The sequence below is a fragment of the Nerophis lumbriciformis genome, linkage group LG01 (assembly GCF_033978685.3).
Source record: "Nerophis lumbriciformis linkage group LG01, RoL_Nlum_v2.1, whole genome shotgun sequence".
NCBI lineage: Eukaryota > Metazoa > Chordata > Actinopteri > Syngnathiformes > Syngnathidae > Nerophis > Nerophis lumbriciformis.
In genome coordinates, this window is record NC_084548.2 from 2588795 (window position 1) to 2612691 (window position 23897).

At 36.4% G+C, this 23897-nt stretch overlaps 1 protein-coding gene across 2 annotated transcripts in view; it reads left to right on the forward strand.

The window, feature by feature from the left end:
• The window catches only part of LOC133615286 (plexin-A1-like), an 811576-nt gene that overhangs the window by 158897 nt on the left and 628782 nt on the right, over positions 1-23897 (forward strand). For both annotated transcript variants that reach the window (XM_061973784.2, XM_061973792.2), the window contains exon 3: positions 14311-14493. In XM_061973784.2, the coding sequence (XP_061829768.2) occupies positions 14311-14493 (183 nt within the window). The remainder of the gene's footprint in view (positions 1-14310; positions 14494-23897) is intronic.

Below are 23897 nucleotides of genomic sequence, written 5' to 3' on the forward strand. Positions count from 1 at the left end.
ATTTTGTCAACAACTGTATGTGTGTAACGTATTTCTTGTGCTGAGCGATCATAAAACGGCTGCAAAAGACGCACTGGCTGAGGCTCCAGTAGCCCCGCCTCCTGCACCCCCGCCGTAGAATTGTTATATCAACTAAAGCCCACACTTAAACTTTCCACGTGCAAGATTGAATCTATTTAAAACATTTATTTCATAAGAAGCCAAAAAGTGCAAAAACAATAATGTTGGTGTTGGAGGAGTTGTGAATGACTGCAGAGACACAACATTAGGTGTACCTAATTCACAACTCCTCCAACACGAACATTATTGTTTTTGCACTTTTTGGCTTCTTATTAAATAACTTTTGTAACCTATTTTCATGGGCTTTCCTCTTTGTGATGTTAAGTTCCTGTTATGCGCTGTTATACAGTATATGCCTTGAGCTCTTATTTTGAAGGCGCTAAGAGCGGAAGTGATGACACGTTGGAGTGGAGTGGAGGTTTTTGTACGTTACGTTGTTACGTTGATGTAACATGTGGCTTGGCATTGTCTCGCTGAAATAAGCAGGGGCGTCCATGAAAAACATGGCAAAATTGTCATGATCCGTGGTTCGGATCATGTTTTCGTTATGTTCTGTTAGATTTAACTGCATTAGTTCCTGTTTTTTGTGGACTCTTGTTTGTTTTGGTTGCCATGGTTGCGTATGATTTTCACCTGCCGCTGGTGTTCGGACGCTCACCTGGCTCTAATCAAGAGACTATTTAAACCGCCTTTGCCAGTCAGTCGGCCTGGCGTCATTGCTCGTTTCATGTCTGATTCCATAGTTATGCTAGTTTCATGCAATACCATAGTTCATGCTGTTTGTTTACTTCATGCCTTGCCAAGTAAGTCTTAGTTGATTCATGTCACAGTTTGATAAAGTTCTCTATGTCCATAGTTCTTGCTAAGTGTTAGCGTCTATGTTTCCTCCGTTAAGTTTTTTGTTCTTTAGCCTCTCGCTGGTCCGGATGGTTCTTTTCCTTTTTGGTCCGGAGGACACGACGTCCACAGTTTCCAAAAACAATTCGAAATGTGGACTCATCAGACCACAGAACACTTTTATACTTTGCATCAGTCCATCTTAGATGAGCTCAGGCCCAGCGAAGCCAGCGGCGTTTCTGGGTGTTGTTGATAAATGGCTTTGGCTTTGCATAGTAGAGTTTTAACTTGCACTTACAGATGTAGCGACCAACTGTAGTTACTGACAGTGTTTTTAAAAAGTGTTTCTGAGCCCATGTGGTGATATCCTTTACACAATGTCGGTTTGTATTAATAATAATAATAATACCAATGATAATGATAATACAAATAATAATATTGATAATAATAATTAATTAGTAATTTAAGTTGCAGTCTTCGTATAAAAACATTTTTTGATTTTTGTAAAATTTGTGTAATGAAAATAATGAAATAATAAAAAATTGACTGAAAAAAAAGTTTTTAATTCCATACTTTACATAAGATTGTTTTTTGTTATGATTTTTGTAAAATTATAATTAAAAAAAAAAGATAATTTGCTTTTTGAAGTTAAACTTTATATCTTAATTTTATTTATTTTCTATTAAAAAGTAGGTAATTAATTAAAATAACAGTTAATAACAACAACAAAATAATATAATAATATTATAATAAATACATCAATGATTAAATGCAGTGCTCACATATATCCAGTATTCGGCTTAACACCAGTCCGAGTTTATCACCTGAAGGATCAAGTATAAATAATAATAGTCATTTTATTTCAGACCCACGGGGATCCATATCACAGGAGGAAAAACATACAACAATAAAACACAAATAAAAGAAATACAAGCAGGAATAAAATAAATAAAAACTTGTATAGGAAGTAAGTAGGCTTTACAGGGTTCATTTTGATTAATCATGATTGAATTTCATTTAATTTTACTAAATGAAGTAGTATATCAATCGTGTTGGCATATATATGTGTATGTATGTATATGTTTATACTGTAGTGTTGTCCCGATACCAATATTTTGGTACTTTTTGGTACTTTTCTAAATAAAGGGGACCACAAAAAATGTAATTATTGTCTTTATTTGAACAAAACATCTTACGGTACATTAAACATATGTTTATTATTTCAAATTTGTCCTTAAATAAAATAGTGAACAAACTAGACAACTTGTCTTTTAGTAGTATGTAAACAAACAAAGACTCCTAATTAGTCTGCTGGCGTATTTTGTGTCATTTATTATTCTATTATTTTGTCAACATTATTAAGGACAAACTGTAAAAAATTATTATTAATCTACTTGTTCATTTACTGTTAATATCTGCTTATTTTCTGTGTTAACATGTTCTACCTGCACTTCCGTTAAAATGTAATAATCACTTATTATTCTGTTGTTTGGATACTTTACATTAGTTTTGGATGATACCACACATGTGGGTATCAATCCAATCATACATTGGTCATATTCAAAGTCCTCATATGTCCATAACATAATATACATTTTAAAGAAACGAAAGAAGATCTTGTGATGCAAAAAAATATTGATGTAATCATAGTATCGACTAGATACGCTCCTGTACTTGGTATCATTACAGTGGATGTTAGGTGTAGATCCACCCATGGCATTTGTTTATATTGAAGCATCCCAGAAGAGTTGGTGCTGCAGGGAAATCTGGGAATTTGTTGTGTAGTGTTTGTTGTGTTGCAAATATTCTTCCAAAATGTGTTTGTCATTGTTGTTTAGCATGATTTCACTATATGGCACATGTTTATGACAGAGTTTTTACATTTTTTTATTTTTTGTATTTTTTTAAATTTGTTAAATTTTTTTTTAATTTTTTTAAATTTTTTTTAATTTTCAAAACAATTTAAAACAATTTAAATCAATTTTAAATGTTTTTAATTTTTTTAAACAATTTTAACAATTAACAATTTTTTTAGGGTTAGGTTTAGGGTTAGGGTTAAGATTAGGGTTAGGGTTAGGGTTAAGATTAGGGTTAGGGTTAGGGTTAGGGTTAAGATTAGGGTTAGGGTTAGGGTTAGGGTTAAGGTTAGGGTAAACATTTTTTTAAAAAGTTAAAAAAAATAAAAAAAAAGTTTAAAAAAAGTTTTAAAAAAAAGGTAAAAAAGTTTTAAAAAAAAGGTAAAAAAAGTTAAAAAAAAGTTAAAAAAAAAGTAAAAAATGTTTAAATTTTTTTTTTTTTAATTAAAAAAAATATATATATTTTTTTTTAATTTAAAAATGTTTTTTTTTTTTAATTTTTTTTTTTTTTTTTAATTAAAAAAAAAAAAAAAAAAAATTAATTTTTTTTTTTTAAATTACAAAAAATTTAAAAAAAATTATAATTAAAAAAAAAAAAAATACAAATTTAAAAAAAAATAAAAAATAAAAAATAAAATAAAATAAAATAAAATGTTTTAAGTTAAAACATGATTTTCAAGGTAAAAAATGATTTTCAAGGTAAAATAAAATTTTCAAGGTAAAATTTTTTTTTCAAGGTTAAAAATGATTTTCAAGGTAATCAAATGATTTTCAAGGTAAAAAAAAATTTTCAAGGTAAAATTTTTTTTTCAAGGTAATATTTTTTTTCAAGGTAAAAAATGATTTTCAAGGTACAAAAACATTTTCAAGGTAACATTTTGTTTTCAAGGTAAAACATTTTTTTCAAGGTAAAAAATGATTTTCAAGGTACAAAAAAATTTTCAAGGTAAAATTTTTCTTTCAAGGTACATTTTTTTTTCAAGGTAAAAAATGATTTTCAAGGTACAAAAAATTTTTCAAGGTATCATTTTTTTTTCAAGGTAAAAAATGATTTTCAAATTTTTTTAATTTTAAAAAAATGTTTTTAAATTTTTTTATTATTATTTTTTTTTTTTTAATTTGTAAACATTTTTTAAACATTTTTTTAATTTTTTAAAACAATTTAAATTAATTTTAAATGTTTTTAATTTTTTTAAACAATTTTGACAATTAACATTTTTTTTTAGGTTTAGGGTTAGGGTTAGGGTTAGGGTTAGGGTTAGGGTTAGGATTAGGGTTAGGGTTAGGGTTAGGGTTAGGATTAGGGTTAGGGTTAGGGTTAGGGTTAGGGTAAAATTTTTTTAAAAAAGTTTAAAAAAAGTTAGGGTTAGGGTAAAAAAAAATTTAAAAGTTAAAAAAAAGTTTAAAAGAAAGTTTAAAAAAGTTTAAAAAAAAAGTTTAAAAAAAGTTAAAAAAAGTTAAAAAAAGTTAAAAAAAAAAGTAAAAAAAAAGTTAAAAATATTTAAAAATATTTAAAAATATTTAAAAATATTTAAAAACAATTAAACATTTTTAAATTGTTTTAAAATGTTTTAATTTTTTTTTAAATTTTTACAAAAATTAAGAAAAAATTAAAAAAACTTAAAAAAAAAAAAAAAAAAATGTTTTAAGTTAAAACATGATTTTCAAGGTACAAAAAAATTTAAAAGTTAAATTTTTTTTTCAAGGTAAAATTTTTTTCAAGGTAAAAAATGATTTTCAAGGTACAAAAACATTTTCAAGGTAAAATTTTTTTTTCAAGGTAAAATTTTTTTTTCAAGGTAAAAAATGATTTTCGTTGTTCATACGGCCACCCTTAGTGTGACATGAATGGCTATTGACTAAGTAAGCACTTCATTCACATGTGACTGGTGTGTTCAAAGCTAAGTTAAACTCCTTAATGGTCCATGATCGGACACGATGAAATCTTTTCTTCAAAATGGTCAATTATGGACATAATTCAATACACTCTTTCATCATGACTCCGGTGTGTGGTGAAGCATGAATAGCAATCGCTCCCGCTGAATGCTTCTTACTTGATTTGTCTCCATGGAGAAAAGGAGTAGTGATTATAAAACACTGCTGACTGCGAACAGACATTAGCCGCTAGCTAGCTAGCCAGGTCTTAAATCCGACGTGACAACGACGGGTGGGGGATCGGTACTTTTTAGAGGCGGTATAGTACCGAATATGATTCATTAGTATCGCGGTACTATACTAATACCGGTAAACCATACAACCCTATATATATATATATATATATATATATATATATATATATATATATATATATATATATATATATATATATATATATATATATACACACAGTATACATATACATATATATATATATATATATATATATATATATATATATATATATATATATATATATATATATATATATATATATATATATACACAGTATACATATACATATATATATATATATATATATATATATATATATATATATATATATATATATATATATATATATATATATATATATACATAACCCATAGGGTTCAATATGATGTGGAACTTTGAATGCTCCAGGATACCAAAACATTTTGGACAATTCCATGCTCCCAACCTTGTGGGAACAGTTTGGAGTGGGCCCCTTCCTCTTCCAACATGACTGTGCACCAGTGCACAAAGCAAGGTCCATAAAGACATGGATGACAGAGTCTGGTGTGGATGAACTTGACTGGCCTGCACAGAGTCCTGACCTGAACCCGATAAAACACATTTGAGATGACTGAGAGCCAGGCCTTCTCCACCAACATCAGTGTGTGACCTCACCAATGCGCTTTTGGAAGAATGGTGGAAAATTCCTATAAACACACTCCGCAACCTTGTGGACAGCCTTCCCAGAAGAGTTGAAGCTGTAATAGCTGCAAAAGGTGGACCCACATCATATTGAACCCTATGGGTTAGAAATGGGATGGCACTTCAAACACTGATGTCATCTATTAAACAGACAAGAAGCAAGGAGTCATGCAGAGACAGAGTTCAATTTGGCTCAATGAGGAGAGACGTTTGGGGCTGCACACTCAGTTACAATCTCTCACCACGCTCTAAGGTCCAGACCCACGTGCTCCTCTATTTATTTGGGAGGTCCCTGGTTACATCACTGAGGCTGCTTCTGAAGGAAGAGGGGTAATAATTTCAGCAGCCCCAATTAGACACAATATTACCGTATTTTTCGGACTATAAGTCTCAGTTTTTTTCATAGTTTGGCCGACTTATACTCAGGAGCGACTTAAGTGTGAAATTATAAACACACTAGCGCAAAATATCAAATAATATTATTTATCTCATTCCCGTAAGAGATTAGACGTATAAGATTTCATGGGATTTAGTGATTAGGAGTGAGAGATTGTTTGGTAAACGTATAGCATGTTCTATATGTTATAGTTATTTGAATGACTCTTACCATAATATGTTATGTTAACATACCAGTTGGTTATTTATGCCTCATATAACGTACACTTATTCAGCCTGTTGTTCACTATTCTTGATTTATTTTAAATTGTCTATTATTGGTGTTGGCTTTTATCAAATAAATGTCCCCAAAAAATGTGATTTATACTCTAGTGCGACTTATATATGTTTTTTTCCTTCTTTATTATGCATTTTCGGCAGGGGCGACTTATACTCTGAAAAATACGGTATTCAGAAATGCAAATGTGCTGACACTCGTGATATCGCCCTGTCTCTGCTTCGTCTGCGTCACGGTACTCGATGTTCTGGACACAAACACTGATAAGAGACGACTGCAATCAAAGATTGCAAATTGTCCCTTTGCATTGATAGAAGAGTACAACTTCAGCACAATTGATAATAACTATAGCAACGGCCTTCAAACATACGAGTTGTGTGATAACTTACACATAATTATTCTAGCAAGGTGGCCAAATGCCTTTGGCAATATAGTGTACATATACATCAGGGGTGTCAAACTCAAATACAGAGTGGGCCAGAATTTAAAGCTGAACAAAGCTGCGGGCCAAGGTTGAACAAATTAACCTTTTAATAGAGACCCAAACAAGTTCTGCATTGAATATTGAACAAGCAAGGCTTATATAACAAGCAAGGCTTATATAACCAAGTCAAGTATTTCATATATATATATATATATATATATATATATATATATATATATATATATATATATATATATATATATATATATATATATATATATATATATATACATATATATATATATATATAAGAAATACTTGACGTTCAGTGAATTCTAGAAATATATATATATATATATATATATATATATATATAAAATAAATACTTGAATTTCAGTGTTCATTTATTTACACATATACACACACATAACACTCATCTACTCATTGTTGAGTTAAGGGTTGAATTGTCCATCCTTGTTCTATTTCTCTGTCACTATTTTTCGAACCATGCTGAACAAGTACTCGCCCTCCATCATTCTACAGTTATAACGTGATTGGGCAGGTATGCTGTTTATATTGTGGGAGGACCTGAGTCCGCCTGAATTTCGGGAGATTTTCGGGAGAAAATTTGTCCCGGGAGGTTTTCGGGAGAGGTGCTGAATTTCGGGAGTCTCCCGGAAAATCCGGGAGGGTTGGCAAGTATGCAGTATAGTGAAGCGAGTTTCAAATAATAGTAATAATAATAATAATAAAAATATCAATGGCATATCAATCAATCAATCAATCAATCAATGTTTATTTATATAGCCCTAAATCACAAGTGTCTCAAAGGGCTGCACAAGCCACAACGACATCCTCGGTACAAAGCCCACATAAGGGCAAGGAAAAACTCACCCCAGTGGGACGTCGATGTGAATGACTATGAGAAACCTTGGAGAGGACCGCATATGTGGGTAACCCCCCCCTCTAGGGGAGACCGAATGCAATGGATGTCGAGTGGGTCTGACATAATATTGTGAGAGTCCAGTCCATAGTGGATCTAACATAATAGTAAGAGTCCAGTCCATAGTGGATCCAACATAATAGTAAATAAAATGTCATCTGCTGGTGTCGGTCCACTCTGTTTCCTGAGATCCAGGGTCAATGCAGCCGTCTACCAGCAAGTTTTAGAGCACTTCATGCTTCCTGCTGCTGACCTGCTCTATGGAGATGGAGATTTCAAGTTCCAACAGGACTTGGCGCCTGCACACAGCGCAAAATCTACCCGTGCCTGGTTTACGGACCATGGTATTTCTGTTCTAAATTGGCCCGCCAACTCCCCTGACCTTAGCCCCATAGAAAATCTGTGGGGTATTGTGAAAAGGAAGATGCAGAATGCCAGACCCAAAAACGCAGAAGAGTTGAAGGCCACTATCAGAGCAACCTGGGCTCTCATAACACCTGAGCAGTGCCAGAAACTCATCGACTCCATGCCACGCCGCATTAACGCAGTAATTGAGGCAAAAGGAGCTCCAACCAAGTATTGAGTATTGTACATGCTCATATTTTTCATTTTCATACTTTTCAGTTGGCCAACATTTCTAAAAATCCCTTTTTTGTATTAGCCTTAAGTAATATTCTAATTTTGTGACACACGGAATTTTGGATTTTCATTTGTTGCCACTTCAAATCATCAAAATTAAATGAAATAAACATTTGAATGCATCAGTCTGTGTGCAATGAATAAATATAATGTACAAGTTACACCTTTTGAATGCAATTACTGAAATAAATCAAGTTTTTCAAAATATTCTAATTTACTGGCTTTTACCTGTATATATATATATGTATATGTAATAAAATATATATATATAGCTAGAATTCACTGAAAGTCAAGTATTTCTTATATATATATATATATCTTAACCACGCCCCACCCCCGACCACGCCCCCACCTCCCGAAATCGGAGGTCTCAAGGTTGGCAAGTATGATACACATTAACCTGTGGATTTGAACTATTATTGTGTAACTATTATTATATGGTTTAATAATGATAGTTGTTTGGGGTGAACTCAGTGGAGGATTGATTTCCAACTTCCACACATCAATGACAGGAAAAAACCACGGTGGTCCAAAGGCACATTTTAACACGTCCCCCTAATTAGGACATGCATCACATCTAGAATTAGGCTGGGGAGAAAAAAAAAAAAAGGACATTAACGCGAGACCCCCCGTGGCTGAAAGTGATGCAGCGGGTCGTCTGCTGCGAGTCGCTAATGACGCGGTGGGCAGACGGCAGGGATCGCATGTCTACAAGGCCGGCAGATGTCAGGTCCATGCGAGGCCACATTTGTCTGCAGACACGTCCATGTCCGACGCTCCGCTGCGCCACCAATCCGAGCTGTTGACTCTGTGGTAATGATGCAAGTCGGTCTAAACATAACAAACCATTAGCATCCTCAGCATGGGAAGATGGCGGTCTCACTCTGCAGGGCGACAGGCAGATGATTTGACTTTGTTTGGCTCCTTGCATAAACAAGAGCAGGGGTGTCGAACGTAAGACCCAGATACAGGTTTTATCCGGCCAGCGGAATAAGTTTGCTAAGTATAAAAATGAGCCGACATTTTTGAATGAAAGAAACAGCTGTTCTAAATGTGTCCACTGGATGTCGCAATAGCAATTCTTTGAATCTTTATAGAGGATCAATCAATCAATCAATCAATCAATGTTTATTTATATAGCCCTAAATCACAAGTGTCTCAAAGGGCTGCACAAGCCACGACGACATCCTCGGTTCAGAGCCCACAAAAGGGCAAGGAAAAAACTCACAACCCAGTGGGATGTCAATGTGAATGACAATGAGAAACCTTGGAGAGGACCACAGATGTGGGTGAGCCCCCGCCTCTAAGGGAGACGGGATGCAATGGACGTCGAGTGAGTCTAACATAATATTGTGAAAGTCCAGTCCATAGTGGATCTAACATAATAGTGAGAGTCCAGTCCATAGTGGATCTAACATAATAGTGAGAGTCCAGTCCATAGTGGATCTAACATAATAGTGAGAGTCAAGTCTATAGTGGATCTAACATAATTGTGAGAGTCCAGTCCATAGTGGATCTAACATACTAGTGAGAGTCCAGTCCATATTGAAACTAACATAATAGTGTGAGAGTCCAGTCCATAGTGGATCTAACATAATGGTGAGAGTCCAGTCCATAGTGGATCTAACATAATAGTGAGAGTCCAGTCCATAGTGGATCTAACATAATAGTGTGAGAGTCCAGTCCATAGTGGATCTAGTATAATAGTGAGAGTCCAGTCCATAGCGGATCTAACATAATATTGTGAAAGTCCAGTCCATAGTGGATCTAACATAATAGTGTGAGAGTCCAGTCCATAGTGGATATAACATAATAGTGTGAGAGTCCAGTCCATAGTGGATCTAACATAATAGTGTGAGTCCAGTCCATAGTGGATCTCACATACTAGTGAGAGTCCAGTCCATAGTGGATATAACATAATAGTGAGAGTCCAGTCCATAGTGGATCTAACATAATAGTGAGAGTCCAGTCCATAGTGGATCAAACATAATAGTGAGAGTCCAGTCCATAGTGGATCTAACACAATAGTGAGAGTCCAGTCCATAATGGATCTAACATAATAGTGTGTGAGTCCAGTCCATAGTGGATCTAACATAATAGTGAGAGTCCAGTCCATAGTGGATCTAACACAATAGTGTGAGAGTCCAGTCCATAGTGGATCTAACATAATAGTGAGAGTCCAGTCCATAGCGGATCTAACATAATAGTGAGAGTCCAGTCCATAGTGGATCTAACATAATAGTGAGAGTCCAGTCCATAGTGGATCTAACATAATAGTGTGAGAGTCCAGTCCATAGTGGATCTAACATAATAGTGTGAGAGTCCAGTCCATAGTGGATCTAACATAATAGTGAGAGTCCAGTCCATAGTGGATCTAACATAATAGTGAGAGTCCAGTGCATAGTGGATCTAACATCATAGTGTGAGAGTCCAGTCCATAGTGGATCTAACATAATAGTGTGAGAGTCCAGTCCATAGTGGATCTAACATAATAGTGAGAGTCTAGTCCATAGTGGATCTAACATAATAGTGAGAGTCCAGTCCATAGTGGATCTAACATAATAATGTGAGAGTCCAGTCAATAGTGGATCTAACATAATAGTGAGAGTCCAGTCCATAGTGGATCTAACATAATAATGTGAGAGTCCAGTCAATAGTGGATCTAACATAATAGTGAGAGTCCAGTCCAGTCCCCTTTTAGCCACGCCCCCAACCACGCCCTGTCCCACCCCGACCACGCCCACCCCCACCTCCCGAAATCGGAGGTCTCAAGGTTGGCAAGTATGTTTACGGGGCGCCTCGTGGCGACCCATCAGCGTTCCTGTTCTGTAACCCTGTACACTGTTTGTTTGTCTCATCTTGAACGGGTTTGTGCTGAAAACAAAGTGTTGTTGTACTCGTGCAATGACAATAAAGACCTACATACTGTACTTACCTACCCAATCACCGATCCAGTTGAGGAAGGAAATCAGACAGAAACATGTCGATTCAGACCTAATTCCCCAACATCTCCAGACCTACGACAATCATTTTCACCAATCATGCCAATTACTTTCCAAACTCACTAAATCTTCCATGCGTTGCCTTCGCTCTCCACGTCCGTCAAACGCCTCCTAAGTGCCGGCGAGACCCGACGGCTGCTGCGTCTTTAAGAATGCATGTCATTTTTAACGAGACACAGCAGTCAGAAAGCGATAATGGAGTCGTTCATGGCTTCTTTATGATGGCTTCTCAGCCCTTTGAGACACTCGCGATGTAGGGCTGAATAAGTAAACCCGGGGCGGTATAGCTCGGTTGGTAGAGTGGCCGCACCAGCAGTGACGTCCATGGAAAGAAAAAAAATGTAAAAAAAATAAAATAAAATAAAATTGTTATATGTATCCAGTGATTATACTATAGAGTTATTTTCCATTTAACTTCACCAGTTTTAGATTATTTTTATTCAAAATCGCTGAATTTTCACATTTGCCGTTCAAATACTGAGAAGCCAGTTGAGGCACGTCACTCAGTGCCTCAACATGGATTGCGCAATGACTCGGCTAACTGCTGGCCTGCTGTGCATTGAGACTGTATTGCTATATGAATTATATTATACATTTCCATAGTTTAGTTAGCTGAGGTATATAATGTACCGTATTTTCCGCACCATAAGGCGCCCTGGGTTATAAGCCGCGCCTTCAATGAACGGCATATTTCAAAACTTTGTCCACCTATAAGCCGCCCCGTGTTATAAGCCGCATCTAACTGCGCTATAGGAATGTCAAAAAAACAGTCAGACAGGTCAGTCAAACTTTAATAATATATTAAAAACCAGCGTGATGTGGGCGCGCATGGAGTCGTATATCAACATGGACGGAGCTGCGTGAAAAAAGCCACCCGGCCTCTTCGCGTAAACTTACCTTAACCACTCGCTCATCTTTTCTTCATCCATCCATCCCTTCGAGTTAGCTTTTATGATGACGCCGGCTGGAAAGGTCTCTTTTGGCAAGGTCTTCCTTTTGAATATCACCATGGGTGGAAGTTTCTGGCCATTAGCATGGCAAGCTAGAACCACAGTGAAGGATGACTTCTCATTCCCTGCGGTGCGAATATTCACCGTACGTGCTCCCGTTGTATCCACAGTGCGGTTCACAGGAATATCAAAAGTCAGTGGAACCTCGTCCATGTTGATAATGTTCTCTGGCCGGATCTTTTTTTCAGCTATCTTGTTTTTACAATATGCACGGAAAGTAGCCAGCTTTTCTTGAAAGTCTTTAGGCAGTTGCTGTGAAATAGTAGTCCGTGTGCGAATGGAGAGATTGCGTCTTTTTCATGAACCGGAAACCTGTCGCTTAGTAGGAGCCATTTTGTGGTCTTTACAGATGTAAACACACAAAGGAAATGAAACGTAATATCCGCGCGCTTCTTTTTCTTCTTCTACGCGGGCGGGTGGTTGCTTACAGTAGAAGAAGAAGCGCTTCCTGTTCTATGGGGGCGGGTGCTTACCTTGGCGGTTGCTTGCGTAGAAGAAGAAGCACTTCCTCTTCTACGGGGAAAAAAGATGGCGGCTGTTTACCGTAGTTGCAAGACCAAAATTTATGAAAATGAATCTTAATATTAATCCATATATAAAGCGCACCGGGTTATAAGCCGCACTGTCAGCTTTTGAGTAAATTTGTGGTTTTTAGGTGCGGCTAATAGTGCGGAAAATACGGTACAGTGTATTTTGTCAACAACTGTATGTGTGTAACGTATTTCTTGTGCTGAGCGATCATAAAACGGCTGCAAAAGACGCACTGGCTGAGGCTCGCCTCCTGCACCCCCGCCGTAGAATTGTTATATCAACTAAAGCCCACACTTAAACTTTACACGTGCAAGATTGAATCTATTTAAAAAAGTTATTTCATAAGAAGCCAAAAAGTGCAAAAACAATAATGTTGGTGTTGGAGGAGTTGTGAATGACTGCAGGGACACAACATTATATACACCTGCAGACTGCAGGTGTACCTAATTCACAACTCCTCCAACACGAACATTATTGCTTTTGCACTTTTTGGCTTCTTATTAAATAACTTTTGTAACCTATTTTCATGGGCTTTCCTCTTTGTGATGTTAAGTTCCTGTTATGCGCTGTTATACAGTATATGCCTTGAGCTCTTATTTTGAAGGCGCAAAGAGCGGAAGTGATGTCACGTTGCGGAGGTTTTTGAAAGAAGGTAAATAAAGTGGTCCTCGTGTAAACTGGAGCCTCCGTGTTTGTTATTTTGTAGTTTCATACAGTATAGGGCGACATTTATAAACCCTCGGTTACACTTTTTTAAATAGATTCAATCTTGCACGTGGAAAGTTTAAGTGAGGGCTTTAGTTGCGGCGCATGGACTTCATTTATAAGTAAAGGTAAGACCATAATAATGTTTTTTTTTATTAAATGTGCTTTTTTGTGTGCTACAGTTTGTATGTGTAAAGTTAAAGTTAAGTTAAAGTAGCAATGATTGTCACACACACACTAGGTGTGGTGAAATTTGTCCTCTCCATTTGACCCATACCCTTGATCACCCCCTGGGAGGTGAGGGGAGCAGTGGGCAGCAGCGGCAACCGCGCTCGGGAATAATTTTTGGTGATTTAACCCCCAATTCCAAGCCTTGATGCTGAGTGCCAAGCAGGGAAGAATGCTGGTATGAGCTTTTAAACATAACCCGTTAACTGCTGCCAATCAAATGGTGAATAAGATACTCTTTAGGGTTCATATGTTTGTAAATCTGACTGTGATGAAGTCAGTGCCTCACCAGCCATCAACCTCACCGCACGTCACTGACGTACCAGCAACTTGAGGGTTCCGGGTTCCATCCCCGCTTCCGCCATCCTAGTCACTGCCGTTGTGTCCTTGGCACCCGCACTGGTTTAAATGTAACTTAGATATTGGGTTTCGCTATGTAAAAGTGCTTTGAGTCACTAGAGAAAAGCGCTATATAAATATAATTCACTTAATTTCACTTCACTTAACATCGATTGATTGATTCTCTCTCTCTCTCTTGGTTCCGCCCAGCCGTTGCGGATTGACGACAATTTCTGCGGCCACGACTTCAACCAGCCTCTAGGGGGCACCACCACCATCGAGGGCGTCCCGCTGTACGTGGACAAGGAGGACGGCATGACCTCCGTGGCGGCCTACGACTACCGCGGACACACGGTGGCGTTCATGGGCACTCGCGGCGGACGTATGAAAAAGGTAAGCCGCTTGTTCACGTGTCGCTGTTCTGCAGCTGGTACCAATGCTAGCTAGCTCAGCGGCGAGGGAGTAGGTTTTGTAGACCTCACTTCTCGACACCTTAAGAGCCACACTGGACAATGAGCTGACAGATTGTTAGCCAGCGCTTTGAGCGCAACAGATGCGATGAGCATGACAGCGCAGGCTTTTAGCTGATTGGTTAGCTCTTGGCCAGGAGGATGCATCACATAAATGGGGCTTACTGGGAACCGGCAACACTTCCGGTTTCCCGGCATGCTTTGCGGCACTTGTTTTGTAAAAAAAAACATGCTTAAGTTATTTATTTTTTTATTTACCATATTTTTTTATTTTTATAATTATTTATTTTTTAAGTTATTTTTTTTTTTTTTTTTTTATTTATTTTTTAACATGCTTAAGTTAAAGATCATTTTGGTTTTCACCTGACATTTACGTTATGATGTTCCGATCAGTTTCAAACTGCCGATACATATACACAAGTGAGGTCTGCCGTTACCGATCACATGTATTACAGTAACTATACATTTTTCAATGAATTATTGGTGAGTGGTCTTGACAGTTTACCAGTATCAACACAATATGTAAAACTCATTGACATCCTTAAATGTAGTTGTTACCCCTGTCCTGCTGTTCGGCTCCGGTGCACATAGGTAAACATTTAAATAATAAGCATTTGTTCCCGTGTCGCTGTTCTGCAGCTGGTACCAATACTAGCTAGCTCAGCCGCGAGGGAGTAGGTTTTGTAGACCTCACTTCTCGACACCTTAAGAGCCACACTGGACAATGAGCTGACAGATTGTTAGCCAGCGCTTTGAACGCAACGGATGCGATGAGCATGACAGCGCAGGCTTTTAGCTCGTTGGTTAGCTCTTGCCCAGGAGGATGCAACACATAAATGGGGCTTACTGGGAACCGGCAACACTTCTGGTTTCCCAGCATGCTTTGCGGCACTTGTTTTGTAAAAAAAAACATGCTTAAGTTATTTATTTTTTATTTACCATATTTTTTTAATTTTTATAATTATTTATTTTTTAAGTTATTTATTTTATTTTAATTTTTTTTTTTTTACATATTTAAGTTAAAGATCATTTTGGTTTTCACCTGACATTCACGTTCTGATCAGTTTCATACTGCCGATACAGATACACAAGTGAGGTCTGTCGATACCGATCACATGTATTACAGTAACTATACATTTTTCAATGAATTATTGGTGAGTGGTCTTGACAGTTTACCAGTATCAACACAATATGTAAAACTCATTGACATCCTCAAATGTAGTTCTTACACCTGTCCTGCTGTTTGGCTCCGGTGCACATAGGTAAACATTTAAATAATAAGAATTTGTTCCCGTGTCGCTGTTCTGCAGCTGGTACCAATGATAGCTAGCTCAGCGGCGAGGGAGTAGGTTTTGTAGACCTCACTTCTCGACACCTTAAGAGCCACACTGGACAATGAGCTGACAGATTGTTAGCCAGCGCTTTGAGCGCAACAGATGCGATGAGCATGACAGCGCAGGCTTTTAGCTGATTGGTTAGCTCTTGGCCAGGAGGATGCATCACATAAATGGGGCTTACTGGGAACCGGCAACACTTCCGGTTTCCCGGCATGCTTTGCGGCACTTGTTTTGTAAAAAAAAACATACTTAAGTTATTTATTTTTTATTTACCATATTTTTATATTTTTTATATTTATTTATTTTTTAAGTTTTTATTTTTTATTTATTTATTTTTTTTTTAACATGCTTAAGTTAAAGATGATTTTGGTTTTCACCTGGCTTTCACGTTATGATGTTCTGATCAGTTTCATACTGCCGATACAGATACACAAGTGAGGTCTGCCGATACCGATCACATGTATTACTGTAACTACACATTTTTCAATGAATTATTGGTGAGTGGTCTTGACAGTTTACCAGTATCAACACAATATGTAAAACTCATTGACATCCTTAAATGTAGTTGTTACACCTGTCCTGCTGTTCGGCTCCGGTGCACATAGGTAAACATTTATATAATAAGCATTTGTTCCCGTGGCGCTGTTATGCAGCTGGCACCAATGCTAGCTAGCTTAGCCGCGAGGGAGTAGGTTTTGTAGACCTCACTTCTCGACACCTTAAGAGCCACACTGGACAATGAGCTGACAGATTGTTAGCCAGCGCTTTGAACGCAACAGATGCGATGAGCATGACAGCGCAGGCTTTTAGCTGGTTGGTTAGCTCTTGGCCAGGAGGATGCATCACATAAATGGGGCTTACTGGGAACCGGCAACACTTCCGTGTTCCCAGCATGCTTTGCGGCACTTGTTTGTTTTTTTAAAAACATACTTAAGTTATTTATTTTTTATTTACCATATTTTTATTTTTTTATATGTATTTATTTTTTATTTTTTTATTTTTTTAACATGCTTAAGTTAAAGATCATTTTGGTTTTCACCTGATATTCACGTTATGATGTTCCGATCATTTTCATACTGCCGATACAGATACACAAGTGAGGTCTGCCGATACCGATCACATGTATTACAGTAACTATACATTTTTCAATGAATTATTGGTGAGTGATCTTGACAGTTTACCAGTATCAACACTATATGTAAAACTCATTGACATCCTTAAATGTAGTTGTTACCCCTGTCCTGCTGTTCGGCTCCAGTGCACATAGGTAAACATTTAAATAATAAGCATTTGTTCCCGTGTCGCTGTTCCGCAGATGGAACCAATGCTAGCTAGCCAGGCTGGGAGGGAGTAGGTTTTGTAGACCTCACTTCTCGACACCTTAAGAGCCACGCTGGACAATGAGCTGACAGATTGTTAGCCAGCGCTTTGAGCGCAACGGATGCGATGAGCATGACAGCGCAGGATTTTAGCTCGTTGGTTAGCTCTTGGCCAGGAGGATGCATCACATAAATGGGGCTTACTGGGAACCGGCAACACTTCCGGTTTCCCAGCATGCTTTGCGGCACTTGTTTTGTAAAAAAAAAAAACATGCTTAAGTTATTTATCTTTTATTTACCATATTTTTATTTTTTTATTTTTTTATTTTTTTTATATTTATTTATTTTTTTAAGTTATTTATTTATTTATTTTTTATTTTTTTTAACATGCTTGAATTAAAGATAGTTGACTTGTGTGTGCTTACTTAAGTGTTGTCATTTTGGTTTTCACCTGATATTCATGTTATGATGTTCCGATCAGTTTCATACTGCCGATACAGATACACAAGTGAGGTCTGCCGATACCGATCACATACATTACATAATAGTGAGAGTCCAGTCCATAGTGGATTTAACATAATAGTGAGAGTCCAGTCCATAGTGGATCTAACATAATAGTGAGAGTCCAGTCCATAGTGGATCTAACATAATAGTGAGAGTCCAGTCCATAGTGGATCTAACATAATAGTGTGAGAGTCCAGTCCATAGTGGATCTAACATAATAGTGAGAGTCCAGTCCATAGTGGATCTAACATAATAGTATGAGAGTCCAGTCCATAGTGGATCTAACATAATAGTATGAGAGTCCAGTCCATAGTGGATCTAACATAATAGTGAGAATCCAGTCCATAGTGGATCTAACTCAATAGTGAGAGTCCAGTCCATAGTGGATCTAACATAATAGTGTGAGAGTCCAGTCCATAGTGGGTCTAACATAATAGTGAAAGAGTCCAGTCCATAGTGGATCTAACATAATAGTGAGAGTCCAGTCCATAGTGGATTTAACATAATAGTGAGAGTCCAGTCCATAGTGGATCTAACGTAATAGTGTGAGAGTCCAGTACATAGTGGATCTAACATAATAGTGAGAGTCCAGTCCAGAGTGGATCTAACATAATATTGTGAGAGTCCAGTCCATAGTAGATCTAACATAATAGTGTGAGAGTCCAGTCCATAGTGGATCTAACATAATAGTGAGAGTCCAGTCCATAGTGGATCTAGCATAATAGTGACAGTCTAGTCCACAGTGGGTCTAACATAATAGTGAGAGTCCAGTCCATAGTGGATCTAGCATAATAGTGAGAGTCCAGTCCATAGTGGATCTAACATAATAGTGAGAGTCTAGTCCATAGTGGATCAAACATAATAGTGAGAGTCCAGTCCATAGTGGATCTAACATAATAGCGAGAGTCCAGTCCATAGTGGATCTAACATAATAGTGTGAGAGTCCAGTCCATAGTGGATCTAACATAATAGTGAGAGTCCAGTCCATAGTGGATCTAACATAATAGTGAGAGTCCAGTCCATAGTGGATCTAGCATAATAGTGAGAGTCCAGTCCATAGTGGATCCAGCATAATAGTCAGAGTCCAGTCCATAGTGGGGCCAGCAGGAGACCATACCGAGCGGAGACGGGTCAGCAGCGCAGAGATGTCCCCAACGGATGCACAGGCGAGCGGTCCACCCCGGGTCCGGACTCTGGACAAATAAAGTTGATGCACATTCTTCCCAGGCAATAGTGTGCCACACAGATTAATGGGGTGGGCCAGATGTGACCTTGAGTTTGACACACGTGATTCATGTCGTTGATGTTAAGTCAAGACAGTACATGACACACTTTGGTAGGTTTTGTACTTGTACTCAGTTCTATCATTTGGGTCTTAATCCTTCTTTAAATGAAGTAACACAGGATGAGTGTATGAAATGACATTAATGCAATCATGTTGTCCAATCATTCCTGAGAGAACTATTTGGCTGTTAAACATCATGAAAGCTTGTCTGAGAAGGTCTATTATGCGCCTGGGAAGCTCCATCCAGACTTCCCATTATGTTGGCGGCGCACGCAGCGTGGCGTCTCCAGGCTCGTGTGTGGAGGAGACGTCACGTGGCGAGTGCCAATCAGCTGCTTCTTCATTTCCATTCCAGCTGAGCGACACCTCCGTGGTATCTGGAGCCTTCCATATTTTCGGAAGGGAGCGGCGAGTCAAAACTCGAGAGTTTCTGTGATCAGAGAGGTTTTTTTGTACGGTTTGTTGTCGTGTCTTGTATTGGCTGCTACCCGCTCGACGCTTTCTCATGAGGATGTGGACTGGAGATGTAGTACATGCAAGCACATGTGTGAATGACGGGAAGAAAAGCTCTGACTTTGACTCACTAGTCCAGGGGTCGGCAACCCAAAATGTTAAAAGAGCCATATTGGACCAAAATGCTCCAAAACAATCTGTCTGGAGCCGCAAAAAATGTAAAGTCTTATATAAGTGTTATAATGAAGGCAACACATGATGTAAGTGTCTATATTAGCCTACTATTAAAATAAGTTTAAAAGTCTTATATAAGTGTTATAATGAAGACAACACATGATGTAAGTGTCTATATTAGCTATATTAGCCTGCTATCAAAATACGTTTAAAAGTATTATATAAGTGCTATAATGAAGGCAACACATGATGTAAGTGTCTTTATTAGTTATATTAGCCTACTATCAAAATAAGTTCAAAAGTCTCATATAAGTGTTATAATGAATGCAACACATGATGTAAGTGTCTATATTAGCTAGAGTAGCCTATTATCAAAATGACTTTAAAAGTCTTATATAAGTGTTATAATGAAGGCAACGCATGATGTAAGTGTTTATATTAGCCTACTATCAAAAAAAGTTTAAAAGTCTTATATAAGTGTTATAATGAAGGCAACACATGATGTAAGTGTCTATATTAGCTATATTAGCCTACTATCAAAATGACTTTTATTCTTATTTAAGTGTTATAATGAAGACAACACACAACGTAAGTGTCTATATTAGCCTACTATCAAAATAAGTTTAAAAGTCTTATATAAGTGCTATAATGAAGGCAACACATGACGTAAGTGTTTATATTAGCTATATTAGCCTACTATCAACAAGACTTTAAAAGTCTTATATAAGTGTTATATTGAAGGCAACACATGATGTAAGTGTCTATATTACCTATAATAGCCTACTATCAAAATGACTTTAAAAGTCTTGTATAAGTGTTATAATGAAAACAACACATGATGTAAGTGTCTATATTAGCTATATTAGACTACTATCAAAATAAGTTTAAAAGTCTTATATAAGTGTTTTAATGAAGGCAACAAATGATGTAAGTGTTTATGTTAGCCTACTATCAAAATGACTTTAAAAGTCTTATATAAGTGTTACAATGAAGGCAACACATGATGTAAGTGTCTATATTAGTTATATTAGCCTACTATCAAAATGACTTTAAAAGTCTTATATAAGTGTTATAATGAAGGCAACACATGATGTAAGTGTCTATATTAGCTATAATAGCCTACTATCAAAGGCTGACGCCAATCTTCATTGACAGAAATGTTGTATTTTTATTTTTATTCTACACATTTTTACAACATTAGAAATCAAGCTGGGTAACGTTTGCTGTGGTCTGGAACAACATGGCACACAAATAACTATGAGACACGCAGCTAATATTACATACAGATAATGTGTCATGAGACATGCAAATATAAATTAAATACACAGAGGACATAAGCAGGGGCGCCGAAAAGGTGGGGTGAAGGAGACGGATACTAGGGGCCCATGATGGAGGGGGGCCCAGAGAGGCCCCTAATGATGATGAAATTATAATACAGAAAAAATATTGACACTGTGTTGGGGGCCCTGTAAAGATTATTTTCATGGGGCCCAAAATCCCTAGCGGCGCCCCTGGACATAAGTAAAGCATATTAAATGAGCTCAAATATACCTACAAATGAGGCATAATGATGCAATATGTACATACAGCTAGCCTAAGTAGCATGTTAGCATCAATTAGCTTGCACTGACCAAATATGCCTGATTAGCACTCCAACAAGTCAATAACGTCAACAAAGCTCGCCTTTTGTGCATTCACACACAGTATAAAACGTTTGGTGGACATAATGAGACAAAGAAGGAGTGGCATAAAATGTGTTTTTCTGTGGCAGCGTCGGAGAAAGTTGTACATGTATACAAACTACGATAAGTTCAAGGACCGCTGAAATAAGTAGGACAAAACAGTGCTTGCCAAATAGTCTCATCAGTGAAGCATGTTTAATGTAAACAGTGCCATTTCTAACAATTAGGAAGGTTTGTGTCATCTTTGTTCTCCTACAGAAACAATATTTAAACCAAATATATGTATATTTTTCATCTTTTTCCATTTTCACACATCTAGGGCAGCGCTAAACAGCCGCACTAGTCGTTCATCTGTTGGTCCGCGTGCATAAATCCCCTCACCCATGCCTGTTTAATGTTTGGGTCGATACAGTAATTTATTCATGATAATTACAAAACACTGACCTCTGACCTTGAGTGTGCTAAATGTGATTGGTAGTTATTTATGTGACGTTCATTTAACAAGGAAATGGCCAACCTTTGACCCCCGGTGACTTAATGACTTGTGTCAGTGTCAATGAGTGCACAGAAAAAAAAGATGAAGTCGTGTTTAAAGCTGAGAAAACACACCTGCCCCCTAATGTCGCAGGCTCCGCCCCCTATCCAAAGCAGGAAGTCCAAACAATTCATGATTGTATATTTAGTAAACGCTAAGTGAGAGACTTTTATACTTTTTTTGTTGTTGTATGTTTTTTGGGGTGAGGTTTACCAAAGAAGAGCAGGGATAATTTGAGAAGAAAGTTGTCGTGTTACAAGAAAGTAAAGTTGTCATTTTACAGTAAAAAATATTGTTTCATCCATCCATTTTCTACCGCAGCTTGGAAAAGATAATGTTACAAGGATATATATATATATATATATATATATATATATATATATATATATATATATATATATATATATATATATATATATATATATATATTATTACATATATATATACATATATATATATATATATATATATATATATATATATATATATATATATATATATATATATATATATATATATATATATATAAGAAATACTTGACTTTCAGTGAATTCTAGCTATATATATATATATATATATATATATATATATATTTATTTTATTACATATATATATATACATATATACATATATATATATATATATATATATATATATATATATATATATATATATATATATATATATATATATATATATATATATATATATATATGTATGTGTGTGAAAAAAAAATCACAAGACTATTTCATCTCTACAGGCCTGTTTCATGAGGGGGGGTTCCCTCAATCATCAGGAGATTTCTGATGATCTCCTGATGATTGAGGGAACCCCCCCTCATGAAACAGGCCTGTAGAGATGAAATAGTCTTGTGATTTTTTTTCCCACGTATACATATATTGCGCTCTACTACGGTATCGAGCACTATTTTTTGGATAACCTTATTAAGACATATATATATATATATATATATATATATATATATATATATATATATATATATATATATATATATATATATATATATATATATATATATATATATATATATATAAAAGAAATACTTGACTTTCAGTGAATTCTAGCTATATATATATATATATATTTTATTACATATATATATATATATATATATATATATATATATATATATATATATATTTATTTTATTATATATATATATATATATATATATATATTTATTTTATTATATATATATATATATATATATATATATATATATATATATATATATATATCCATCCATTTTCTACCGCTTATTCCCTTTGGGGTCGCTGGGGGCGCTGGAGCCTATCTCAGCTACAATCGGGCGGAAGGCGGCGTACACCCTGGACAAGTCGCCACCTCATCGTAGGGCCAACACAGATAGACAGACAACATTCACACTCACATTCACACACTAGGGCCAATATATATATATATATATAAAAATAAGAGAAATACTTGATTGAATTTCAGTGTTCATTTATTTACACATATACACACACATACTCATCTACTCATTGTTGAGTTAAGGATTGAATTGTCCATCCTTGTTCTATTCTCTGTCACTATTTTTCTAACCATGCTGAACACCCTCTCTGATGATGCATTCTGCTTCATCTCCTTGTTATGTGCACTCTCTAAAAGCCCTAGATGTTATTGTCACATATGCATGTACAGTAGATGGCGGTATTGTCCTGTTTAAGAGTGTCACGACATTGCTGTTTACGGCAGACAAACTGCTTTACGGTAGACGAAAACGTGACTGCTGTTGTTGTGTGTTGTTACCGCGCTGGGAGGACGTTAATGAAACTGCCTAACAATAAACCCACATAAGAAAAACCAAGAACTCGCCCTCGATTATTCTGCAGTTATAACGTGATTGGGCAAGCACGCTGTTTATATTTTGGGAAAGCGGACGTGAAAACAGGCTGTCGACACGTCACTCAGGTCCGCCTGAATTTCGGGAGATTTTCGGGAGAACATTTGTCCCGGGAGGTTTTCGGGAGAGGCGCTGAATTTCGGGAGTCTCCCG